General features: G+C 39.1%; 2 protein-coding genes across 2 annotated transcripts in view; one reads left to right on the plus strand and one right to left on the minus strand.

The window, feature by feature from the left end:
• LOC124259133 (DNA polymerase theta-like) overlaps positions 1-5,210 on the minus strand; it is a 52,184-nt gene extending 46,974 nt beyond the window's left edge. Inside the window, 3 exon segments of the mRNA XM_046693227.1 lie at positions 1,963-3,200; positions 4,160-4,401; positions 5,145-5,210. Of these exon segments, the coding sequence (XP_046549183.1) occupies positions 1,963-3,200; positions 4,160-4,314 (1,393 nt within the window). The 5' untranslated portion in view covers positions 4,315-4,401; positions 5,145-5,210.
• A 224-nt stretch (positions 5,211-5,434) lies between these two features.
• Positions 5,435-27,811, plus strand: part of LOC124259142 (chromatin assembly factor 1 subunit B-like) — a 29,225-nt gene continuing 6,848 nt past the window's right edge. The window contains exons 1-11 of the mRNA XM_046693237.1: positions 5,435-5,530; positions 7,173-7,295; positions 8,247-8,352; positions 9,221-9,247; positions 9,787-9,898; positions 12,233-12,336; positions 14,625-14,721; positions 15,064-15,321; positions 16,819-16,919; positions 17,252-17,303; positions 23,984-24,109. Of these exons, the coding sequence (XP_046549193.1) occupies positions 7,173-7,295; positions 8,247-8,352; positions 9,221-9,247; positions 9,787-9,898; positions 12,233-12,336; positions 14,625-14,721; positions 15,064-15,321; positions 16,819-16,919; positions 17,252-17,303; positions 23,984-24,109 (1,106 nt within the window). The 5' untranslated portion in view covers positions 5,435-5,530. The remainder of the gene's footprint in view (positions 5,531-7,172; positions 7,296-8,246; positions 8,353-9,220; positions 9,248-9,786; positions 9,899-12,232; positions 12,337-14,624; positions 14,722-15,063; positions 15,322-16,818; positions 16,920-17,251; positions 17,304-23,983; positions 24,110-27,811) is intronic.

The raw sequence follows: 27,811 nt of genomic DNA on the forward strand, positions 1-27,811 counted from the left end.
TTCAGTATGTACATCCTTAGAAGGAGACTCCAAGTTCAAACCATTGGCTATCCAAGCTGTACCCTCTGAGTCGGAAGGCGACGAAGTCTGCTTGTTCATCAGATATCTCTTGGTCGGTAGAGCTATGCCTCCGCTTGAATCATTCTTCTCGCGAACCTGTATCCCTTCTCAAACCTCCATCATCCTTTCGCATGAACCTGTCTCTAGATTCCTCCCTTCACTTAACGCTCTATCTTGAGAATCCTCTCTTAGCGAACCTCTATCTCTAGATACATCTCTTCGAAAACTTCTCTTCAGCCAACCTCAGTCTCGTGATGACTGACTTTGCGAACGCCTGTGTAGAGATATGTGATCTCGATCTAGAGCGGCTTGGTGTTGGGGATGGATCCTTAGATGTTCTCAAACCATGAGGGTTCGCAGATGTAGATGTTGAAGTGTGAGTAGGCATCTCATGCCTTCTATCCTCCTCCATGATGACAGAGGTTCATCAAATCGTCTACTTCATGAGGAGGTATAATCTCTTCGTTGAAGGATTTCTGATGACTGACTAGGATTGACTGACTAGGCCTCGTAGATTTACCCTCCGATCTGGCTACAGATGCTCTCCTCTGCGACGTAGATGAAGACGAAGACTTCTTCTTACTTTTAGCCGGTGTCAACTCTGTTGTAGCCGATCCCTTCTTCACCCCCTGCAACAGGCGACTGCGACATAGCATAGCACAAGTATTATGAATTTCTACAGTAGCAAGCAACATACGGTTTGCAGGCTGATCTCCTGATTTATCAGCCGTGACTTGAGATGACTTCCTCACCTGATCCATGGCACGTCTATAGATATAAGACAAATATTGATTAAATTGTTGATAAATCAACACAATAAGTACAACGCAAGCTGGAAGAACATGGTTTGATGCACGAAGGGCATTGGGGGTGAGGATCAGCCATGGATAACCTGTGCCTGCAAACACTGCAAGATTTAATGAAATGTAAACAAGTTACATTACGATGAAAATATGACACAAATATAAATAATTTCTTCAAAATTTTTACATATAATACAAAATACTTATAGCCAAATCCATACACAGCGTAATTTCAAAGAATAGGATCTAAATAAAAAGGATATAATGCCGTATATGGGACTCCAGTGCTCGCCCAACCATCCGCTTGGACGAAAAGGGAGAGAGTGACAAGTAAGACTGGTCACATGACTGTTTTTCGTCCGCTGAAAGAGCAAATTCACAAGGGAGGTAACTTCATGTGGGTGAGTGTACTTTTACGTCCGGAAATTTGGGAACTTCAAAGGATTCAAGTGTTCTACTACCATTCAGCCCCATAGGAAAGGGAGATAAGCAAAAGATCATGAGTCAGGATAAGAAAAAATGTATGTCTTTTGGAATCATTAAATTTGACAAATTTCACCATTGCTTGTTTACATGTATAATCTGGAAAGAAATCCTCTCACAGTCTAGGGTGTCAGTGATTGCTTTTCACATTGAAATCCTCTTCTATACGACATTGTATACGAGGTTTAGAGCTTCCAAGCTATATAGTTCATGGAAATCAAGTGACAATACATCATACAAGAAGTACTATTTTCCAAAGGTCAGTTTATACATACTAATTAATAAAGATACCAGAAGTAATAATGCAATTCAGGCCATCTTGACAATCAGCATGAGTCACCATCACAGCTGTAGGATGAATACCACTTGAGTTTGTTACAGAGCATTAATTGGAATCTGGTATCTGGTATATAAAAATTGTTAGAGACAAGGGAGATAATTCAAAGATATACAACTTCTTTATTCCAGTGAATGTGATATATCAATGTAGATACTAAATCCATTATCAAGCAACGGTATTAGTATCTAAACTGAAACACTGCATGGCAATAAAGAAGTTGATCGACTGAACATGTGTACACAAGCCATAGTTTGAAATACAAGTTAGAATATGTACCTTTGTCTGAACATGCCGCATCTGTTGAAATCGAGCTCACATCTGTTTTCCCATTGGATTCTGTACTATCGCTACCAGCAGGACTCTTCGTCTTATCACTTCCAGAACAAGTCGCTGGTTTAGGTTCCTGTTGATTGCATATGGGACCTGACTTTGGGGTAATTAATGCTTTGGATGAAGGGGAGCGTTTGGTCCTGGCATTCTCCTTACAGTTCACATTACTACTGCCACAAATATCTGAGTTTACGGACTTAGACTTGCTTAGCCCTGATTTCCCATTAAGTTTTAACTTTTCCACATTCTGAAGATCACTCAAACTCGATCCTACAATCATTTTGTTCCCAACTTCAGTTAGGGGGACAGACGTTTGAATATTTGAGGATTGTTTGTTATTACTGGTGTCTACATTTCCACTTTTTCTCATCCTGTCCTTTTCCCTGACTGCCTCGTCCATCGCTTCCTTTCCACAGTTGTCTCCCTTCCTCCGGACCTGCCGCTGTGAATCCTGGGGGTTGGGGCTGGAAGAGTCAGGGCACAAAGCTACTGTGGCTGTTGCAGTCATGGGTGGTGTCTGATAGGAGTTTATTGTTGCGAACAGTGCCTGAATGGGTTTCTCCTTACTCATCGTACTTTTTCCTTTCTCCAGACCACTGCAGTGTTTCTTGTCTGCTGGGCTTTGTGTCGGGGTCAGAATTTGGATTGAATCTTGACTCTGCTGAGAGAATTTAGTCTTTGCAGTTTGTAATTTTGTGGAACTTTTTGTGGCTCTGGTTCTTTTTCCTGTCATGGTTTTAGTAGGTGTGTGCGTCTTGCTGGAATTACCAGATCCACAATTATGATGATATCGTGAGGAAGTATATTTTGAATTTATTTCAATGCTAGCTTGTTTCAATTCAATCCCTTCTGTCTTGTTGTCTGATTCACTGACAGACACAGCTGCTTTGGTATGCTTCTGTTGGGTTACAGAATTCAAAACAGCAACTTTTCGAACACTTTGTTTGTCTGTAACAGGCGTTCCTTTTCTCTCGTCCGTTAACTTTGCCACTGGTGTACTGCAGATGGGGGCTCCCTTACTTCCCATTTGATAATCTGCTTCCATTTTATCAACTGCACACATGAAGTCAGAGTCGAGTTCAAGTCCAAAGGAGGAGCTGAGACATGAACTGATGTCAGCATCTTTGGAGCCACCATTTCTAACAGATTGTGTTGGGGTAGTTTTCTTGCTGCCATTTTCAGAACTGAAATATTAACAGAGGAAGGAATTTCAATGTCATGACATCACTGTTGCAAGGATTACAAACCTGGTGAACATGGCCAGGATATTTTGGGGAAAGATATTGTGCGTAAAATAAGTAATGTTTTAAAAGCATGTATTTTTTTATAGTTCAGAAGTATTTTACATTGTAATAGTGTAAACATAATAATAGTAATTGAAAATATGGAATTCTTGTCTTCTAGTTATTCATCCTTTCAACGATAAAATGTATGTTATCTTTGCTAAGCAAAACCCAATTTGTAAGTGGTAGTACAGTTATCACAGAACAGGTTCAATATAGCTGCCTCATATATTCTTAAAAGCTGTAAAAATAAATCGTTTCTCACAAAATGAACCAATGATACCAAAAGAATGTTTTTAAATTTTAGAATGGTGGGTTTTAATACATTTGGTTTACTGGTGTTTTAGATTTGATGAATCATGTAAACTGTTCAGTTGCTGAACATTTTAAGATATATCCAGCGATTTACCTTGAGCCCTGTATTTGAGGGTCCCTGGGACTCATACTCATAATTTTCATGGGTCCTGGATTACAAAATGGGGGTCCCAGGCACATTATTATTAATACTATGTTGAAATATTGTTGTAATTCAGTTACTGTTTGAATTGTGTATCATGATCATCAAATTGTAACAGTAATTAAATTGCAAATGATACCATAACCCGGCTAATAGCAGACTCAGTGATAATTTACTGTTACTTGATCGAAACTTTTACAAAAAGTATTTGGAATTTTTCTGCGTCCCTGTGGATGCGCTAATCAATTTCGTTGTCCATTGTCAATTATTATGCGTACAGGACGCAGGAATTCGCTGCCCTGTATATCCTTCAAAATTTTATCACACAAAATGTATTTTATTTTTATTTTGCTTGAAAGTGCCGCCATAGATTTGGTTTGAATTTGGTTCACATGCAGCATACCCCTTTCCTGTAGCAATGGCTCCTGGGTTAATTGGGATCCTCCCAAGCCTCTTCCTTCCTGAATGTGAGAGAACATTAGACGCTGAATCATTGGAGGCTTTGCGCACTCCTGTGAATGGTTTTTGTTGGCGCCATGACTCTGTTAATTTTTTCATGTTTAGGAAATATCAGGATCTGTAATGTCTTCTTCCATAGCAAGTATATGCTGACTGGACATTGCATGCAGTTGAATGACCATTGATCTGAAATGAAATGATAATAGCTTGTACATAATACTGACCAAATACAGATGGTAATTTCCTTCTTGTACAATAGTACTTGACACACATTATAATGCACGGAAAGACTTCCACCTGTATCCCCCCTTAAATTTCATTCTAGTCAAATCATATCACCTGAATATAGATTCCTCATCTGATAAGGATGAGTTTTAACGTGTTTTGTTAATTGTATCTGAACATACTGAAAGATATATTCTACTTCTAAAAATGCCACTCAAAGAAAGTTTTCCTCATCGTTAAACTTTAGGGGGATACGGACGGAAGTCTTACCGGGGCTTGGTTTAGGGTTAGGTCCTGACATCTGAATCTGTTTTCAAACCTTTTATTCCCCAAAACTTCTAAACCCCCTTCCGTTTTGACATGCTCTCGCTGCCCCGATGAAAATACAATTTCTTCTTTTCCCTGTTTGTTTGGTAATAATACCATGCTTCATACGGTACCATAAAACGTACAGCTTCAGTAGTAACCACTGAGTCATAGCGTGGCATGTTATGTGCAGCTTAACTGGTTGGATCTGGGAACAGTGGTGACGGAAATGTGTGAATAATTGTCATGTAATGCAGCCTTATTCGATCCAAATCATTCAAAATTGATGTCGGTGTGGTTTCCTTCAGCAGTGCTTTTCCGTCTTGTGTGACATGACACTGACACGCATGAATGCAATATGCTTAGGAATAATCATTATAACCCGAAACACAACATACGTGGCATACTATTCTTATTACTGAACTGTTGCAGCAATTCATGTTTGAAATTTCCGCTCTTCCGACGCCATTTTGTATATAAAAAACAAATTTGATTTAAAACGAAATATCAACATCCTTAAAACAAACATGTTTCACAAATTCTTCCAAATCCTATTCTCAGCTATCATACAATAACATGTGATTATGAAAATAGTTTATTTCTAATATGTATAACAGAAGAATTGTCACGTGGTGGCTTAATAATGAAAAAGCTCCATCCTTATTTCCATATATTTTTCTCGGTGCGAATTTTTAGTAGCAGCGGAGCATTATGGGAAAATATTGGCGCCAAATGAAAACAAAAACAAACTTTTCCGCAAGACATTAATTTTATCGTTTTAAAGGTATTTGTATATCACTGTTGATGGGTCATATTGAACTTCTAAATATGTGCGTATTTTTCGCTAGGCATTTGGAAATTCAGAATTGTGCGTGCATGACACCAGAATTTGCACAGAAGCTATTTATTTTATGAATCGAGTCTAGGCCATTCAGAGATTCTTATACAAACGTCTCTTTTCAGCCTCAACATAATAATTTTTGTGTTATTTAAGGTAAATTTAATCGGCATATTCCACTGAACGCAGATTGCTGTGAGGAAAACTTCACTCAATTGATTTTAAAGAAGAACAGTTACATGAAAAATAGAATAAATTTCGTCAGAAATAATGTTTGAAATATTGTCAGTTATGATCCTAAAAGTTTGGTAGATATATGGAACCACACTTTTCTGTGGAAAGAGTTCCTTCCGTTCCCCCAACTCTAAACCAAACTCTAAACCTAGCCCTAACTTAAATTTTGGACTTTTAACCATTTTGTGAGTTCTCTAGTAATTGTTGTGTTAAGTTTTGTTTATAATTCTAGAATATTTATACATATTATTTGGGATGGGGGAACGGGAGGAACTCTTACCGTGAGTTTAGGTTTACGCTGCACTCAGCAATATTCCAGCTATATGGCGGCGGTCTGTATATAATCGAGTCTGGACCAGACAATCCAGCGATCAACAGCATGAGCATCGATCTGCGCAATTGGGAACCAATGACATATGTCAACCAAGTCAGCGATCCTGACCACCCGATCCTGTTAGTCGCCTCTTACGACAACCATGGGTTACTGAAGATCAATATTCTAACCCAAACCTTCACGGGTCCATTCACCTGATGAAGGGGCAAGAGTGAGAGTGTTTGGTTTTATGACACTTGTAGCAATATTCCTGCAATATCACGACAGGGGACTCCAGAAATGGGCTTTACACATTGTACCCATATGTGGAATCGAACCTGGGCCTTTGGCGTGACGAGCAAACTCTTTAACCACTAGGCTACCCCACCACCTCGAAGGGGCAAGAAGTAGCCCAGAAATAATAAAGAAGTTGTAAATCCATACCATACGTTGTTATGTTACCTTCCAACTTGTAAATGCCCATCAAGCATCTGGAAAAAATCTCGATTTGAACAATATAAAGATCTTTTTCTAATTTGCTTGCCACAGGCATTAAGTTTGAAATACCTTCAAAATTACTGGTAACCTTTTTTCTGGCTCACCACCCAGTTATCAGAACTGGTCTCCATGTACATACATTTTGCATTTAACCATCAGCAGATTGATGCCTGTAGATTTTATCGTACTTTCACTAAGTTCCAGTCACTTGCTTGTTGATCCAAACTCGGTTATTTACGCTGAAGGGGTCGTCGGCACAGGTACTACAGATATGTATTCCAGGTAGTCTAAGATTGCATAAGAATCAATTTCATGGATTTCCATTGACTTTCTTTCAAAAATCTTACTGATATTGCCTAGCCTTGTCTGTTTTTCATCATTTCCAACAGATATTAGTCTTGACATGGAAGATGGAAATATCATTGGACCAAGCTAACAAGTCTAAATGAAGGACGTGAACCAGACTTGAGAATGTAGGTCAAAGTCTAACAGTAAACATGGTGACAAGTATGGCTGTAATTATTTTGGTTTCCATGGTTACAGATGAAAGTGGTAACACCCGAGATATCATGGCATGGAAAGGAGCCTATCTACAGCATCGACTTCCAGCCAGGGGACCGAGCCATCAAACGCCTTGCCAGTGCCTCTGTGGACAAGCTCATCAGGGTAACAATTTGCTGTTGCAGTGTTCATCCGAGGTGTCAAGAACCACAGGGTCTTAAGGCCCACCTGTTATGAAAAAATGGAGTCTTTTTCAAAATGAAACCAAGGAAATCCTTCAATATGATATTCATTGTGATGTGTCATAACTGAGATTGGTGCTACAATGCTGGACCCTAAAGATAGCATTGCAGATTTGAAGAAACAATGAATGAGTGCATATATATATTACATATGTGCAGTGTTCACCAGCCCTCAGTTATGTGGGTCATTCAGAAAAGATCATGGGTAATGTCAAATTGTTGTGACTTGTCAGCCGTTCAATTCTAATCGCTAGTATGAGTAAACTTACCTTTTCATAAAACTTTCAATCAAGTGAGACATATTGTTGGTTTTTTTTTCAAAGCACTACTTAGTTTGGATTTTTGCTTGCTTGCGTTCAGATTTAAATTTATGAATGCACCAATGCGACCCACCCTGTACCTGGACAATGCTCCATGTTAAATGTTGGTGCGCAAAAGACGCAAGGGCACGGCCAAGAATGAACATTGTGTGTGTGTATCTGTGCTTTGCCATGACAATCAGCCTTCAGCCATCAAATACAACACAGATCCTGACTGCTGATTGACCATCATGTTGATCACCATCGGTTTCATTTGTTTCCCTCTGAGTTGAATTTGTGTCTTATCATCAAACATTATGAAGCAAAACCAAGTTCTATGGGTAGTCAACTTCTCTATTGCAATGAGTGCGACATTTCGGTGTATGTACTAACACCATTATCAAGCAAGTGATACAAAGAGATACAAGTTGACTATCCATAGAACTTGGTTTTCCATCATCTATACAACTTCTAAAATGCCCCTTCAAGAAGTTATCAAACACTATGTGTACAAAGAGCTGTAAATAATTCTTCGGTGGATACACGACATTAACTAGTGTTTTGGACAATTTCAGATATGGCAAGTGAAGGTGGACAAGGAAGGCAAGGTAGAAACCGAGTTTCTCTCCAACCTCAGACGACACACACGCTCAGTTAATGTCTGCAGATTTTCTCCCGATGGTAAGCTTGTTTTATTCTCATAACAATTTGATGAGTTAGTCTTAGTTTGACGATATTAAGACACTCAAGCAGATGAGTATTTTCTGCAGACATTGCCTGTTTGAGATTGTATGCCGTGGGGACTGTGATGAAGGGCCCATCACACTTTTGTTGTAAGAGCCTACTAAAGTTTACTTGGAGCCTGGGTGCCTACCCAGTACAATTTGTTCATTTTCGTTATGATTCTACACCCAGTACCATCATCTCAGTGAAAGTAGAATTTCTGGAATATTGTGCATGTGATTATTTGATATTACTAAGACAAGTGTTGGTGACTTTATGGCATAAATTTCATTAATAACATTTCCTTCCAACAGCTTACTAGGGCTGCGCAATACAACTGCTTTACCGGTATTTACCGGTTCAGTCACGAAAACTATACGTATTGCAATACACTGATCGAAAAGTGGTAATTTTTCCTTGTCCTGACTCATGCTTATTTGCTTTCTCTTCCTTCCATGCGAATGGTAGTGGAACACTTAGAATCCCTTGTAGTTCCCTGAAGAGGACGTAAAAGTTCTCTCACCCACGAGTTGCCTCCCTTTTCCCGCGCAAACAGTCATGTGACCTGAAATAGTTCTTTATGGCCAATAACAAGGAACAGGAGTTACTTTTATGCGTTTTGAACACATGGCGGTATCATTTTAAACAGTAACATCGTACTGGTGTTTTGATAGTTTTCCGAAAGTATTGTGATAGTATACCGATAGTATTGTTACAGTAATCCAGTTGTTCTGTGATAGTCTTATGATGAAACTTACTGCATGACCAGTGATGTTCTCACAATGCTGTTTCCATTTGTGCTAAATCTGTATTCTTTATTTTTCAGGAGATACCCTGGCATCAGCTGGAGATGGTATGTTTTTTGTTTTATTTTATGAGGTTAATATTTCACTTTAATTTGTTATCAGATATTATGTTCTGATTTGTTTTATTTGAATTTTAAGGGGAGTAGTGTGAAGTGTGTAAAATTTAGGGGGTTCTGGGGGTCCTTAGGCCTGCTCATAAATGATTGAAATCTGGGTACTTCTAAATCTTAAATTTTAAATAAAAGACCTATGACAAGGACCTTCATGAATTATTGAAATCCGGGGACTTCTAAATCTTATATTTTAAATAAAAGAGCTATGACAAGGACCTTTTTATCTTACGTGCTTTCTTTCGAAAACCGCATGGCCGTGGGTTAGCATAGATGTTAAAATGATCTCTCATCAGGCCGAAGACCCGGGTTCGGTTCCCCACATGGGTACAATTTGTGAAGCCCATTTCTGGTGTCCCCTGTGGTGATATTGCTGGGATGTTGCTAAAAGCGGCATAAATCTAAAGTCACTCACACTCAAACACTGCTGTTTATATCAGTTTGAAAATACAGATTCTCTAAACTCACTCTTGCAGATAATGTGATATTGTTCTGGCGTCTCAGTGATACTCCCACGCCTGCTAACAACATCTTTCAGGAGGAGGACGAAGATAACAAAGAGACATGGGTTGCCTCGACAACACTTAGGTAATTGAGGAAGTCCAGCACACAGGGACTGTCAGTACAAAGAAAATGAGCACTATGTGTTTTGTTTGTATTTTTGTTTAAAAGCATCTGATCTAGGAAATAACTTCTATGAATCCTCAAAAGCCCTTATTTTGTGCTATATCGTGTATAATTCAAGGTGGTGTATTGTACCAAAATATCTGTAAAACATAAATGACAAGAAATAATAATTGTTTGATTGGCATTTAAAACATTAGTGAGTCAATGATAAAGCATACAACTTTATGGACTTTAAGAAATTATAAGCGTTTAGTTGCTTTCCTTCCTATATTTTGACATGTGTTCTCAAATGATATTGGCTGGAATCAAACTAACCTTACAGAGTTATCCCCCTTTGACTGCTAGTTGAAAGAACCTACACAAACGATAGTTAAAACTTCTTTGAAAATGTTTCTACCAGTAGAGGTGAATCAATGCAAATATGTGAAGCACTTCATTGAAGTGCTGACGCTATGTTAGTAGGAGATGTTTTTGATGTGTACATCTATGTGTAATCAGTGTACCCAACTTTCAAGGGGATTTGGTTTGCACAGGGATGAAAAGGACTTGGGTTTGAGAATTGTCTTCAGAAGTAGATCAATTTAGATTCTGGCTTTTACAGACCTTGAGATAGATTATCTGCCTTGAATTTTCATAACCAAAGCCCGTCTGAAGTCAGTCTCATTAAAATCATATCTTCTAGTTCAATACGATTCCTCTGTGAAGTCGGAGTACATGTCCATGGAATATTGTTGTGGATTTGTCACACGTCTCAGTGCAATTTCATCTTCCAAAAGGATATAGTGTTAAGGTTTTCGTTTTTGTTCCGTGCTGGTGAATTTTGTTCAGATCAAAATCTCCAAATGGAGCTGGTAAAGAAATGAAGATGAATTGACTTAAAAAGCTGACATCAGATTGGCTCTAGTACCAACGCATTCTCTTGTTTGCTCATAGTTCACCTTACATGACCCTCAGTGGAGGCGAGGGTGGTGAATTAGCTTAGTGGTTCAAGCATTCACTAGTCATGCAAAAGACCTGGGCTGAATTCCCACATTGGAACAATGTGTGACGCCCATTTCTGGTGACCCCTGACAAAATTGCTGGAATATTGTTCACTCACTCACTCACTCACTCACTCACTCACTCACTCACTCACTCACTCACTCACTCACTCACTCACTCACTCACTCACTCACTCACTCACTCACTCACTCACTCACTCACTCACTTGTGATCTTGATGCAGGGAGATATCAGAGATGTGATTTTAATCATTAATCTGAAGTAAAATCTCCGTAATAAATGTTTGAAAAATAGACATCAATTTCTGTGCAATATATTGATGGTCTGTTGGCATGGAGACATCTTTCCAATGTTTTGGACTGTCTGCTTCAGTTAAAATTAAATATGCTCCAAACTGTAACCATGGTTACAAGATAAATGTTTAGAACATTTGATGAAACAGCTTAAAATATTTTAGAAAATGCTCTGTGTTCCCCTGTTATGTAAAAGATGGAATGTGTCCAGTGTTAAATATTTGTTTTGTTTATTGTTTAATACTGCACTCAGCAATATTCCAGCTATATAACGGCGGTTTGTAAATACATTTGTAATGATGTCTGCACCAGAGTTAAATAAAAGATTAAAGTTGTACCTCATGTGGATGAATGTTTTCAAATTAAAATACAGGAGAAACACATGAAGTTTAGAATTAGCAGTGAAATATTACATCTGTGATGTCTCTCCTGTATTTGGGGCAGTGGGCTACCCTAGTAGTTGAAGCATTCTCTTGTCAGGCTGAAGACCCCACATGTGTACAATGTGTGAAGCCCATTTCTGGTGTCCCCGTTGTGATATTGCTGCTAAAGGCGGCGTTAAACCATTAGGGCTGTGCAATATAACCGGTTTACCGGTATTTACCGGTTCAGACATGAAAACGATACGTATTGCGATATGCTGATCGAAAATCGGTATTTTGACTTGCATTCGGAAAACTTCGTAACACTCGAAAATCTTCGGATATGTCCTTGTTTCATTTGTGCCAAATATTATTCATATTTTTATTTTATCATGATTAAAAGTTGTTATTAAAGCTTAATCAAGCCTAGTGATTTTGTTGTGTTTTTGCTCTATAAATCAAGAATTAACTCGATTATAAGTAGTTTTTTGTTTAAAAATACTTCATGCAATATATTGCAATACATATCGCAATACATGCTTTGGCATCGCAATATATCGCAATATGAAAATTCTCTGCAATACCCACCCCTATAAACCATCCTCCCTCTCTCGCTCACTCTTTTGTGTTTTCTCTCAGAGGTCATCTGGAGGACGTGTATGACTTATGTTGGTCAGCTGATGGACGGTATCTCATCTCAGGGTCGGTGGACAACAGCGCTATACTCTGGGACACCAGTAAAGGTAAAGGCAAATAGAAAAGTGAATAAATATCTAGTTCCATAAATCTGTACTGATTTCGGGGGCGGCGGTAGTCTAGTGGTTAAAGCGTTCGCTTGTCACGTCGAAGACCCAGGTTCGATTCCCCACATGGGTACAATGTGTGAAGCCCATTTCTGGTGTCCCCGCAATGATATTGCTGGAATATTGCTAAAAATTGTGTAAAACCAAACTAACTAACTCACTGTAATGATTTCTTCTCTACACTTGCTCATTGTCCTCATAGTCACGATATGGCTGAAATATTGCCAAAGTGACTTTAAATTTTAACTCACTCTCTCACTCATTGTCCTCCAGTAAGAAGAGTTATGGACTATTACCATCTCCGTTCGTCTGTGTGTTTCTGGTGTTTTTACTCACCCATGTCCGCACACACTCACACCCCCACCCAATCGCTCGCTCACTGAAACTCAACTCACACACCCACTCACACCTACTCACGACCCCACCCACCAACTTACTCACTCTCTCACCCACACCCAAACATAAGCACATTCACTCTCTCACCCACTCCACTCACTCACTCACTCAACGCACCCATTTAGTGTTGCATCCAGGCCGCGCGATTGCAGCATTCCCCCCTATTGACATACATATCTCCCGTAATATATGAAAATCAATGTGCGACCTGTCACGCAATATTTAAATCACGTACCTATCATATTGTGTCAACTCACGCACCTGCATAACATATATAAACAAGACCACGAATCATGTTGATAAACTCTTCCGTTTGTTAAACCAAACCGGTTTCATCATTCTTTCTCTTTTCACGAATAATACCCAAAGCGGTTTCTTGACCTATATCTATTTTCGGTTTTGCATATATTAATGTATGGTATAGTCCATAGGTTTTCAGCCAATCAGGTGCTGCATATTAAGCAGATCGGCAACTTTCTTAGTTTCTTTAGCTTGATGATTGGTGGAAACATCACGACCTCGTGTCAATCTCAAAATAGCCTGGCACACCAAGGGTATACTTCAGAACGTGGTAACAGCGCGAACCGAAGTGTTGTAACATAACCTTAGTTTTGATTATAAATATTTTACATTGATAGAGCAAAACCTGCAATTAGACTTACACAATGCTAGAATATATTTCTCTTTATAAAATAAGTTTCAGATACTATATTTTTCCGATCACTGCATCAAAATTCATCTTAAAAATCACCGGTAAATCGTGGGGACGTGTGCACAGCTGAAAGCTATTTCCAGCTCTGTATACGAGACAAATACACATGGTAATCTTAATCCCTGCATATAATACAATGCAAAGCAAAAACAAATTAGAACTGAAATGGTAAACAAACTTGTCTAGTGATGTTTAATTGCAAATTTACTGTCTTTACTGACATAGACGTCTTCTCTTTTTCGTTCACTCAAAGCGATAAGTAATGTTGTTTTCTTACCCCCTGAAAAAAACGTTCCACGAAAGTGGATAAGCCAACCCCCTTCTAAAATCCAAAATGAGGGGCCCAGATCTAAGGAATTTCCCTATGGAAAGCTAAGAAAGAGAGACGTTTATTTCACAAGTGTTGAGCCAGAGGCCAGGTTAGAAAACTCATGTGATTAGTTAAGCATTGCTGTGACGGCATCAGCATTACAATAAATACCTGTCTTTAGTCAATATGTGATCCCCCCTAATTGGTGTCAGGTCCCCCTCTTTTGTAACAGTTAAGGGGGATGTCCCTCTTAATCCCAAATTCCTGGATGCAACACTGCCATTCAATCACTCAGTCACTCATTCTCTCATTCACCCATGCATGCAAACTCTCGCTCACCCATCCACACTCTCTCTCACTCACTCACTAACTCACTCCACTCACTTACCCGTGAAGGTCCGGGGTAGAATGAACCTTTAGTAACCCATGCTTGTCGTAAGAGGCGACTAACGGGATCGGGTGGTCAGGCTCGCTGACTTGGTTGACACATGTCATCGGTTCCCAGTTGCACAGATCAATGCTCATGCTGTTGATCACTGGATTGTCTGGTCCAGACTCGATTATTTACAGACTGCTGTCCATATAGCTGGAATATTGCTGAGTGCGGCATAAAACTAAACTCACTCCCTCACTCAGGAATTCAGCCATTTCCTTTCTTTGTTTCTGTATTAATCTGTCAAATGTTACCTTTATTTCAGGTTGGTCTTTTTTAAATAGTCATGGGATGGTAATGAAAAAGTACCTTCTACATCAATTATCTGAAAATGATAACCACATGTTATTTTTTCTCTGTTTCTTTCACTTTTTCAGACAGCAAACTAGCTTTGTTCAATGACCACAAAAGTTTTGTACAGGGTGTGGCACTTGACCCTCAGAATGAATTTGCTGCCACACTTAGCTCTGACCGGTATGTCATCTTAAACTAATGAGGCTTGTTATCATCTTTATCATCTGTTAATATTTCTTCAAACACAGAAATAGGGAAAAATAAAACATAACAGGGTATTTCACTGAATCTGTGCCAAAAGAATAAGTATGGAATAACATTGAACCAACACTAACGTAAGCATTCCCTTGTCAGAAGCTGCAACAGGTTTTGGGAATTGTAAAATCTTTCAATATAGATCATTTTATGACTAATCATTCTTTGTGTTGATGGGAAATTGAAACCAATTTAAGATTAATTTTTTTATAAAATCAATAAATTGGAACGGAACTATTGTTCTAGTTGTATGTTTGAATATACCAGGTCGTTGCGAGTGTTCAGCATGACAGGCAAGACCTGTGTCAATAACGTCTCCAAGATGATCATCCCATCCACGACTCCCGACCCGGAAGTGAAACAGAAGCCTTTCAGGATGTACCACGACGACACCATGGGTTCCTTCTTCCGGCGTCTCGCATTCTCTCCGGACGGCCAGTTTCTCATCACCCCTGCTGGGTGTGTTGAGCAAGGAGACAAAGTCACAAACGCCACATTCATCTTCACCAGGAACTGTCTTTCAAAGTAGGGAACGCTGATCTATAAGACTGTAGGGCTGGCTAAAATGGTCGATAATCGGAAATATCGTCTATAGGAAAATTATTAATGATTATCAATATGAAAATTGTGCCATCAATAGTACCGCACAACTATTGTGATAAAATAAAGTTGTAGTTTGCCCACACACAAAGTTAGGACTGTATTCATTGGCTGCTTCTAGGATATGTTCAGGATGCTGTTTTATTAGTAATCCAGGGATTTACAGGATGCGAATTCCTGCGTCCTATACTCATAAAAATTGACAATGGATGCACCAAATTTTATTAGTGTGTCCACAGGGACCCTGAAGAGGTCCAAATACTTTTTGTAAAAATTCCAATCAAGTCACAATAAGTTATCACTGAGTTTGCTACTAGCTGGGTTATGGTATTATTTAGCTACTGTAACAATGTGATGATCATGATACACAATACAACAGCAGTATTAATAATAATATTTAAGTGTATGGGACCCCCATTTTGTTGTCCCGGGTGCCGTTGTACGAAGCGATCTTAGCTCTAAGGTTACTGTAACTCCCATTCCTTAACGTAGACTAAGGTAGCCTTAGCGCTAAGGTGACCGTAACTCCCATTCCTTAACATAGACTAAGGTAGCCTTAGCGCTAAGGTTACCGTAACTCCCATTCCTTAACGTAGACTAAGGTAGCCTTAGCCTTAGCGCTAAGGTTACCGTAACTCCCATTCCTTAACGTAGACTAAGGTAGCCTTAGCGCTAAGGTTACCGTAACTCCCATTCCTTAACGTAGACTAAGGTAGCCTTAGCGATAAGGTTACCGTAACTCCCATTCCTTAACGTAGACTAAGGTAGCCTTAGCGCTAAGGTCGTTTTGTACAATGGCACCCAGGACCCCTGAAAATTAAGAGTATGAGTCCCAGGGACCCGCAAATACAGGGCTCCATGTAAATCCCTGAGTAATCCACGCATAAACATGTCACCACTCTCTGGGTCCTGTTCCACAAAGCAATCTTAGCTTTCAGGTGATTGTAACTCTGAGTTTCATACATATACTTGGAGTGGCCATCTGTGAAGATCCGTGTTAGAATTGATCTTCAGCAACCCATGTTTGTTGTAAGAGGCGACTAACGGGATCGGTGGTCAGATTCGCTGACTTGGTTGACACGTGCCATCACATCCCACTTGCACAGATCGATGCTCATGCTGTTGATGACTGGATTGTCTGGTCCAGACTTGATTATTTACAGAAAAGCGCCATATAGCTGGAATATTGCTGAGTGCAGCGTTAAACAACAAACCAACCAACCAACCAACCAACCAATGGACATGGGACACTTGTAGCACTAGTCTCTTTTGCCTCTGCTAAATACATTCTACTCAATATTTGTTAAGGATCAAAATGATCATCTTCTATGGGATGGTCCTGGCAAATACTGTGTAGAATATGTCATGGTATATGTCCAGTTGTGTTTCCGATACCAAGAATTATATTATCATCTTTCACAGGCCTGCCATGTACTTGCAAAGCCCACAGAAGCCCACCATTGCAGTCAGGCCATGCCCTCAACTCTTTGAACTGAGGAAAGTTGACAATAAAAATATAAAGGGTAAGAAATCTTGATTGTAATTTTTACAAGAATTCTCTCCTGGACAAGAATATCATTTATCAAAGTCACTGCTTTCCTGAAGTCAATTTATCAGTGTCCTGAGAGACATAGTTTGCGTCTGTATTGTATCTATAAATGTTTGACATAAAAAGAGTGAGTGAGACGGAACTTCTGTTGTCAGTATTAGTGTGTGAGAGAATTGATTATGTGTCTTGCTTGGGTGATTTCGTTTTAAAAATGCTGGAATTTATTGAAATATTTTTTATGCCTTTTAAAACCGTTTGATACGTTTGGCACTAATTTGACTCCAAGGATTCTTTGTATTGTTGTAGACCAAGAAAACAACAACCTAAAAGAATGGGAGAAATATTCAACGTTATTTTGGTGAGTCATCCTCTTCTCTATTTGGGATTCTCTGGCAAAGCAGGTTGAGGTTGTATTTGTGTCTTTTTGGAGAATCGCCTGTGTGGGGATCCGTGTGAGAACAGGTCCCCAGCACCCAGTGCTGGTTGTAAGAAACAACTGAAGGGATCATGTTGTCAGGGCCAGTGATACCCGTGAACATGGAGGTTAGAACTGGTCTCCAGTAACCCATGCTTGTTGTAAGAGGCGACTAACGGGATCGGGTGGTCAGGTTCGATGACTTGGTTGACACATGTAATTGTTTCCCATTTGCGTAGATCGATGCTCATGCTGTTGATCACTGATTGTCTGGTCCAGACTCGATTATTTACAGACCGCCGTCATATAGCTGGAATATTGCTGAGTGAAGTGTTCAACAAACCAACCAACCACCTACGACCAGTGATTTGGCTGTTGCATGTTCCCTGCCTGTGTGCAGGGGTGGAAATAACCCATTGCCCGACGCCCGAGTCCAGTCTTTTTTTCTGTCGGGCAAGCAAATTTGTATATCACACTGTACCGGTGTCCAGTTGATATTCCAATGTTAATAATGTTGTTTATTTAAAAAATCAATAAGAAAACGGCCGGTATAGTGGAAAAATTATCAGGGCAAGTGATTTTACATGTGCCACTGTACCGGAGTACACTAGCAATTTTAAACTACCCCTGACTAGGTAAATGGACTTAGCCTGCTGCTCAAGTCAAAATGCTTCCATCAGACTCAATGACTTGAATGTCATCTAACCTGCACGGTATAGATCATTACCAACAATATCAATCACTGGATTGTCTGGTCATGGACTTGAATATTTGCCATATTGACATGCTACCGTCATGTAGAAGTTTAAGTATTGACGAATGTGAAATGGAACAACAAAGGTACAATATGTAGTCACAGTTTAACTTATTCAAACACCTTGGTTAGATTATTGAGATGCATTCTTTCTATTAACTGAAGCATGTCAGTACAACTTATAAAAGATGGCATTATACTTTTCTGGTTTATGGTTCAAAAGACAGGCGGTGGGGTAGCCTGGTGGTTAAAGCGTTCGCTTGTCACGCCGAAGACCCAGGTTCGATTCCCCACATGGGTACAATGTGTGAAGCACATTTCTGGTGTCCCCAGCTGTGATATTGCTGAAATATTGCTAAAAGCGTCGTAAAAGTAAACTCACTCACTCACTCACTCAAAAGACAGCTGTAAATATGTGACATAGTTACAATTCACACCTAATTAAGTTATTAGATTGAAGAAGAACAAAATCTCCAAATTTATGAGATGAGAAAATAAACTTGCTTCTTTTAAAATGCAAATTAAGACAAAATAACACTTGTTCCAAGTGTCTGCCAAGGCTACTTGTATCATCATGCATATTTCTTCGTCAAAGGTGTCTGTCAAGATTAATATGAGCACTGTTGTGGTGCTATTTCAACTTTGTGTCATACACTTGATGTAAAGTATGATCAAGGAAGGAAATGAAGGTACTACACTTTGCACCAATTACCGGAATATGTTTATAAGTTGTTCTGCTGTGCTTTCCTCAACAACCTTTACAAAGCTTTAAAAACCTCATGAATTTCATAAGAGGGCGCAAGAGAACATCTTGCATTTGTTAATTATATCTTTCGACCTGGAAATGAACTTGAAACTCATGAAGAAGTCCTTCAAAATCCTTTCAAAATATACTTGAATTAAATCTTTGAAACTGAAATGGTGCAGTTTTGGAAAAAAAGAAATATTAGACACACTTTTTGTGCAATTGTCATGTTTATTTGAAGCTGGGATCTAATAAAGCTCCAGGAAGACCTACATAAGGTGATGAGTTCATTTGCACTGGAGAACTATTACGGTATACATGGACAGAAGTTGAGCGCAACACTCTGTATATTTAGGTTTGGTTTGTTTGTTAAACATGGCACCCAGCAATATTCCGGCTGTGTGGCGGAATAATCAAATCTGGACCGTCTAAAAAATCAAATCTGGATCACACAATCCAGTGATCAACAGCATGAGCATTGATCTACGCAATTGGGATATGACATGTGTCAACCAAGTCAGCTAGCCTGACCACCCGATCCCGTTAATCGCCTCTTACGACAAGCGTGGGTTCCTGAAGACCAATTCTAACCCGGATCTTCAATGGGTCTGTATACAGTATATAGAAATCCATGGATTGAAATAATTTCCTGTTACATTTCTGACAAAACCTATTTGTTTTTGTTCACGTACAGAAATGAAATACATGTACTGAAAAACAGTAACAGAAAACAGATAATTATTGATGTTACAATGCTCTTGTGTCACTGGTGAATTGAACCGTATACCTTCATTAATTCAGTTCATTCTTTGTGATCACAAGAGTTGAATATTCATGAAAATTTTTAAGTGTTTTTACTTGAGTTTGTTATTTTTCAAAGTGAGATATGCAAAATGGAATAAATCCAAGTCAGGAAGCATAATTATCAGCACTCTCATGAATTACATTTGACAGTAATGGTCATAAATTAACAATGTGAACATGGTCAAAATGTATCAGAAAATTTATTTTGTTGTTTAGCTGAATATACAGAATAATACTTCAACTGTGACTTGTTATTGTATTTGTTAGTTAATATTTGTATTTGTTACCCAGTATTAAGTGATATGTATCATGTTTGCCTCATAGGGGATTCGTTGGAGCCCTAATGGGAAGTTTTCCGAGTTGCCATGGCCTTGAAAACTTGTGTATCTGACTCCCAAAACATGTCCATGACTCCCTCTCATGACACAAGGAGTCATGATGACTCATAAATTTTTATACCAAGGGCAAACACTGAGTTTTGTCAGGGGTGGAATTAACCCATTGCCGTTGCTAGTCCGAGTCCAGTGTTTTTTCTGTCGGGCAAGCAAATTTGTATATCACTCTGTACCGGTGTCCAGTTGACTTTCCAATGTTAATTATGTTGTTTATTTAAAATCAACAAGAAAATCGGCCGGTATAGAGGAAAAATTATCAGGGCAAGTGATTTTACATGTGACACTGTACCGGAGTACACTAGCAATTTTAAAGTTATTTCCACCCGTTTGTTAATATTCCAAAGCAATACCGATAACCTTGTCAGCTGCCTCCCTCTAAGCGCCATTTAAGGTGACACTGTCCATGTGACCATTGCAGTTTAACACTCATCAACATCTGCATTCGTCAGTCCTGTTCTCCCGAGGCTCGGAACCAGAGTTGCAAAGATCTATTCTATCTCGGACACCTCATCAACATCTGCAACAAATCAATGAGTGAGCGGAGTGAGTTTGGTTTTACACCGCTTTTGAGTGAACAATATTTCAACAATATCACAGTGGGGTACACCTGAAATGGGCTTCACACACAGGGGTTGAAATAACCCATTGCCTGATGCCCGAGTCCAGTGTTACAGGCATATTTGTATATCACACTGTACCGTGTCCAGTTGACTTTCCTATGTTAATTATGTTGTTTATTTTAAAAAATCAACAACAAAATCGGCCAGTATAGTGGAAAAATGATGAGGGCAAGTGATTTTTACTTGTGCCACTGTACCGGAGTACACTAGCAATTTTAAAGTTATTTCCAGCCCTGACACATTGTACCCATGTGGGGAATTGAACCTGGGTCTTCGGGTGTGACAAGCTTAACGCTTTAACCACCAGGCTACCCTCCACCCATCTTTTGAACCTGCACGAATGAAATATAGATGAACATTTTATGTATTTGTTTCTAACAGATAAACGCCAGTGTAGAATATATGAGGTGATTATGTTAAGCTTTATCCAGAGGATCTGCTTTTCCAAAGAAATGACATTCTGACCAAAAGCAAAGTTGGTTGGTTGGTTGGTTGGTTGGTTGGTTGGTTGGTTACGCAAACACTCAGCAATATTCCAGCTATATGGAGAAGGTCTGTAAATAATAGAGTCTGGACCACACAATCCAGTGATCAACAGCATGAGCATTAGGTCTGCACAATACAACTGGTTTACAGGTATTTACCGGTTCAGACATGAAAACAATACGCATTGCGACACGCTGATCGAAAACGGTATTTTGACATGCATTCGAAAACTTCATAACACTCGGAAATCTTCGGATGTTTCGCTTTTTAATTGTTCTTTTCCCTGTTTCATTAGTGCCAAATGTTAATTAGATTTTTATTGTGTCATGATTAAAAGTTTTTATAAACGGTTAATCAATCATAGTGATTTTGTTGTGTGTTTGCTTATAATCAAGCATTAACTTCGATACTAAGTAGTTTTGTTAAAAAATAATCCTTGCAATATATTGCAATACATATCTCAATATATGCTTCCGCATCGCAATATATCGCGAATATGAACATTCTCTGCAATACCCACCCCTAATGAGCATCGATCCTCGCGAACTGAGATGCACTGACATGTGTCAACCAAGTCATTGAGTCTGACCACACCAGGGCCCACTTGCACAGAACAATCTTAGTTACAATCAATCTTAGGCCCCTACAATCAGTTTTACAATCGCCATACAATTACGCTAATCCACTTGCACAAAGACGATCTTAGAGCCATTGTAAGACGGGCATTTATTTAAGATCGCGATCTTAGCTAAGATCGAACTCTTCAACGGTGGAAGGTAGGAATTTCTTAAACCTGTTTGGGAGATATTTTTGTGGTGTGTGTGTGTATGTATGTAGGAAATAGGAAAATGGCTACAGAAGTGTTTTAAAGAATGCATGGCATGGAAATAAGGATATTAAATAATATTTCGAGAGAGCAGTTGTTAAATACTTATTCACAGCATATTAATGATATAACCCTATTGCATTGATAAATATTTTTCTAAAAGTGAAATTATTTTGAAACATACAATTGTAATGTCTCAGCATGTGTATATCCCTATTTGATGAATACTTGTATATATTTAAAATGCATTATCAAATTTAGATTTATGGATGAGAAAGAAACTTGATTTTGCACGCTAACTTTATCTAATTGTAGATTACTTTAATGATAAACTAAGACAAAATCACTCCATGACCGAAAAGAAATATAAGTATGTTGAGCTCTGCAGTTGGGCATGACAGACTCTCTGACGGCAACAGTATATGCCAAGGGAAGCCACTCCCATCTTGTGTATAAACTGAAATTATCTGCTCTTGAGTTAATGAAAAGGTCTCGCCATTGTTAATCGCTTACGCAGACACTGTTCGCTGCTTTATCCTTTCCTTGATTATCAAAAGGTATGTTGTTTCACACTTATTCCAAGATTGAATCGGATTGAGTAGTACTATGTGATATCGACCGATGGTTATGTGGTTCACTACAGAAAATAACAATGTATCCGACGTTAAATTGGTTGTATGCATTCTCCTGGTTGTTGAAGTGTCGAGGCGAACCACACAGTTTTATGCAATATAATTGCAATCTCCAAGGGTAAAGCTGATTATTTTATGGAAACAGATACCTTACTAACTTGAACGCCATTTTATCACAGGCTACAATGATCTTAGCTCCTTACAATTGGTCCAGACCGATTGTACATTTTGATTGTAACTTAAAATGATCTTAGCCTACAAATTGCATTGTGCAAGTGGATGGCGATTAGAAGCCGGGCCAAAGATCGCATCTTCAGGATTTACAATAATTGTAGCTAAGATCGCTCTGTGCAAGTGGGCCCAGATCCTGTTAGTCACTTTTATGACAAGCATGGGTTACTGAAGACCGATTCTTAACCTGATCTTCACGGATAGCACGGTAGTAAGGATGGCAAGATGTTAACATAACAGTATTACAAGCTGTCAACATAGGTCCAGGTATTTCACATAAACACTGACACAGATGGTGACAACTGGTTCCCAGCAAGGTAATAAACAGACTTGATAAAACAGTCGACTGAAAATTTTATTTCTAAAGTTCATAACTACACTTTTCATTCTTTTGAAATAGAACTTGAAGGTGTGTGTTGTACCATTCAGGTCTCTGTTGAATCATTCAGGTTTTTTTTTATTCATTCATGAAGTTTTTTAATACTTCTGGTGTCTCTTGAACTTTCTGATGTCTCATGAATCATTCTGGAATGTGTTGAATCGTTCACGAAGTTTTGGAATCCTTTGGGAGTCTCTTGAACTTTCAGTCAGAATTTGCTGACTCTTTTGTGAGTTCACTACATCATTCAGGAGTTCATTGAATCATTTGAATCTGTTGAAATTATTCAGGAATCTGTTAAAATCATTCAGGAATCTGTTGAAATCATTCAGGACTGTTGAAATTATTAAGGAATCTGTTGAAATCATTAAGGAATCTGTTAAAATCATTCAGGAATCTGTTGAAATCATTCAGGACTGTTGAAATTATTCAGGAATCTGTTGAAATCATTCAGGAATCTGTTGAAATCATTCAGGAGTTCATTGAATCATTCAGGAGTTCATTGAATCATTCAGGAATCTGTTGAAATTATTCAGGAATCTGTTAAAATTATTCAGGAGTTCATTGAATCATTAAGGAGTCTGTTGAAATTATTCAGGAATCTTAAAATTATTCAGGAGTTCATTGAATCATGGAGTTCATTGAATCATTCAGGAATCTGTTGAAATCATTCAGGAGTTCATTGAATCATTCAGGAGTTCATTGAATCATTCAGGAGTCTATCTGCATCAATTGCTGTATTATGTTCCAGTTTACCATACCGAGTTGTGTTCGCTGTTGTGTCTGAAGATGCGGTGTTGTTGTACGACACCCAGCAGACGACCCCCATCGCCTACATCAGCAACACTCACTACCTCCAGATGACAGACATAACATGGTGAGTATTCCTTTTCGATCGCTTGCTTCACTTCGCTCATAGATGTCAACCACAGATTTAGGGCTTTTGGTACGATGCTCATTCTAACCAGTGATATAAGGTGAAATTGATTTCAGATTTGAACAAAAAAGCATCGTTTGATTTAATAATTGATCTTCACGAAATGTCATGGTATTTGATGTACTGGTGTAGATAAGTGGTTAAGAGGTTTACCCATCACGCCAAGGACACAAACTTGGTTCGTTACTTTGGTACAAGATGTGACTACTTTTTCTGGTTTTCCCGCCATGAAATTGATCATATGATGATGAACCAGCCAATAGCATCATATTTTTATGAAAAATAATGCTTTTTGTCCATCACATATTGTAAATGAATTAACAAAGGCAGTGTTTTAGCCGATCAAGTTACAGATTTTAGAGGTTGGAGTGATTCAGTGTAGAAAATGATACATTAGTACTGAAGAAGACAGTGAGTCTGCCACACTCATGCTTTTTGTCATGGGGTGTACTTTTTACAATTATGTTCTTGTTTACCTCAAGTATCCGCAGCCTCCATATTGGAAGTTTTTGTCGTTGCTTCTCTGTCACCCAACAGCACGACACTTTTTTGTTGTAGGTGAGACAGATCATTCATCCCCTTTTTCTGTTCTTCCTCACGATATCTTCTATTCAGATTGTGCTTGGACAAGGTTGGATTGGTTTTTTTTAAAATGGCATGGATTCCCAAACTTTAAAAAAACCATCTTAAATATGTTTATGTCTGCTGCGTGCGTTCATTGATGTAACAGCTAGAAAAAAATATGCTTACTGTTCATGCTACTGCAAAAACTAGGTTCCTGAAGGTTAAGCGACAAAGGAATCTTGATTTTTTTCTGCAGGCATGGTGAGAAACAAAGAAAGGAACCACCTGTTTCATTTAATTATTCCTTTGTTTCCCGCCAACTGACCAGAATGCCCTTTGCCCAAAACAAATTCTTTAAACCAAGAAATACAAAAAATATTCGCCTTTCATTCCCTTGACGCAGTGTTCATAGTGAGGAGGGATGGTACCTCAGATTTGCACTTATTGTGAACTCCAGAGTAGGTTTATGGAACAAAAATATCCCTGATACCAATGTTTGTCAGAGGGAAGTGACCGAGGGTTGAATGGTCATACAGCTTTATTATTGTTATCAACACACTTGAAACAAGGGACTTGGTATTTATGTTTATATGCCATCCATCCAACCATCTGTCCATCCATCCATGCAACCAACAATCCATCCATGTATCCACCCACCCATCTATCCATAAATCCATCCATCCACCCATCTATCCATAAATCCATCCATCCACCCATCTATCCATAAATCCATCCATCCACCCATCTATCCATAAATCCATCCATCCACCCATCTATCCATCCATCCATCCACCCATCTATCCATCCATCCACCCATCTATCCATAAATCCATCTATCCATCCATCTATCCATCCACCCATCTATCCATAAATCCATCCATCCACCCATCTATCCATAAATCAATCCATCTATCCATCCATCCATCCACCCATCTATCCATAAATCCATCCATCCATAAATCCATCCATCCATCCATCCATCTATATCCATCCATCCATCCATCATCCATCCATCCACCCATCTATCCATCCATCCATCCATCCACCCATCTATCCATAAATCCATCCATCCATCCACCCATCTATCCATAAATCCATCCATCCATCCATCCACCCATCTATCCAATAAATCCATCCATCCACCCATCTATCCATAAATCCATCCATCCACCCATCTATCCATCCATCCATCTATCCATCTATCCATCCATCCATCCATCCATCCATCCATCCATCCATCCATCCTATTGTTGACAGGCTGTTTCCAAAACTTGTGCATCTGGATTTGTTTCTAAGTTTGCTTAATGGTGCCTTTGTGTTGTTTGCAAACCCAAGTTGACAATGGCAACCTTTCCTTATTTTGAAGCAGTTGGCCGATTTGTGGTTTGTTAATGAGATAATTAACACTGCACATAGTTGTGTTTGAAGACACCTCAGAGGGGTAGACCACTGCTTGTGAATGGATTTGCTTGGTGGAGACTTGATTGTTTACAAGGCACTATGAAATAGCCAACATTGACAGAATTGTAATTCAGCATCCTTTACATGCGATGGAGTGTACAGTTGCAGATATATGGAGTACATCATTCTCCATTATGTGATGGGTTAGCCTAGTGTTATCCATTAAGTATTATACTGTTCTGTTAGCCTAGTGGTTAGTGTGTTGGCCTATCAGCCTGAAGGTTGGGAGTCAATTCCCTTCATAGGTAGTTGAGGTGGTGAAGTAGCACTGTAGCACTGTAGGTAAAGTGTTTCCTGGTAATGCTTAATTCTGAGTTCAATTATCAACATGGGTCTTTCCAATAATTTGAGCCTATTTCTGGTGTCCCACTTCGTGATAGGGATAGAACATTGCGAATAGGGGCCTAAAACAACACTCAAATCAGCGTTCCTTTTCCTTGAATACAATAGGATGCAATTAAATATATACTATCCTTAGATCTTGAATAATCCCCAACATATTTCCATCAGTTATACTCGTTGCCATCTTCTTAAAATTGGACAAATGAAAACTATCCAAGTAAGTTGCGACTGACTGACTGACTGACTGAGCTTTTAGCAATATTCCAGCAACATCACGGCAGGGGACACCAGAAATGGGCTTCACACATTGTACCCATGTGGGGATTCGAACCCGGGTCTTTGGCGTGACGAGCCAACGCTTTAACCACTAGGCTACCCAGCCGCCCCAAGTTGCTACTAGTTAAGCTAATGACTGTAAAAGTCAGAAGAATATGTTCTTCATGTTCCCAGGGACCTTCATTTCTGGCAAATTGGAATTGTTTTTGACCAAAATGAGGGGAAAATTCAAAGCTGAAGAGTTCTGAGCTCAGCTTTAACACAAAAAATACTGTGATGAAATGTTCTTCAGGTAGATGTTTTAATTACTGTCACCAGAAGAATGTTCAAAGAGTATAAAAACCTATAAATATGTTCTTTGTAAAAACACCCAGAAGGCTTCCTCTTGAAAAGAACTTTCAGAAACTTTGTCATGTTTGAGTGTTTGGTCTGTTTTCTTCAAGGTCAATGTTCTCCTCAAGGTCAATGGTCTCCATGTCCCGAATTGAGATATTAGTTTCCTGGTGTCAAGAATGTCAATAGATCAGCAGGACTTGACTCCCATCTTGTCTCCTGTTTCGGGTACACTCCTGTCAGTGATGATACGTCCATGCTATAGGCACATGTGGTGCCGCCGTCTGACGTCAATGACGATGTGTTGCATGGGGCCATCTGAGGCAGACGTCACTTTGAGTAGTCATTCCTGCACTTGGCTAGTAGATGTCATCGTATCCCAATAGTGTAGATCAATGCTCCTGATGTAAGAGGCGACTAACGGGATCGGGTGGTCAGGCTCACTGACTTGGTTGACACGTGTTATCAATGCTCATGCTGTTGATCACTGGATTATCTGGTCCAGACTTGATTATTTACAGACCTCCGCCATATAGCTGGAATATTGCTGAGTGTGACATTAAACAACAAACAAACAAATAAAATCAAAATGTCTTCCAAATCCGTCTCCTAGAAATACCTACCTCTGTATGAGGGTGACATTTGTATGGAAGATGGAAGTTCCTG

Source organism: Haliotis rubra, unplaced genomic scaffold (genome assembly GCF_003918875.1).
Source record: "Haliotis rubra isolate DU_JTF1 unplaced genomic scaffold, ASM391887v1 Scf71, whole genome shotgun sequence".
Lineage (NCBI taxonomy): Eukaryota > Metazoa > Mollusca > Gastropoda > Lepetellida > Haliotidae > Haliotis > Haliotis rubra.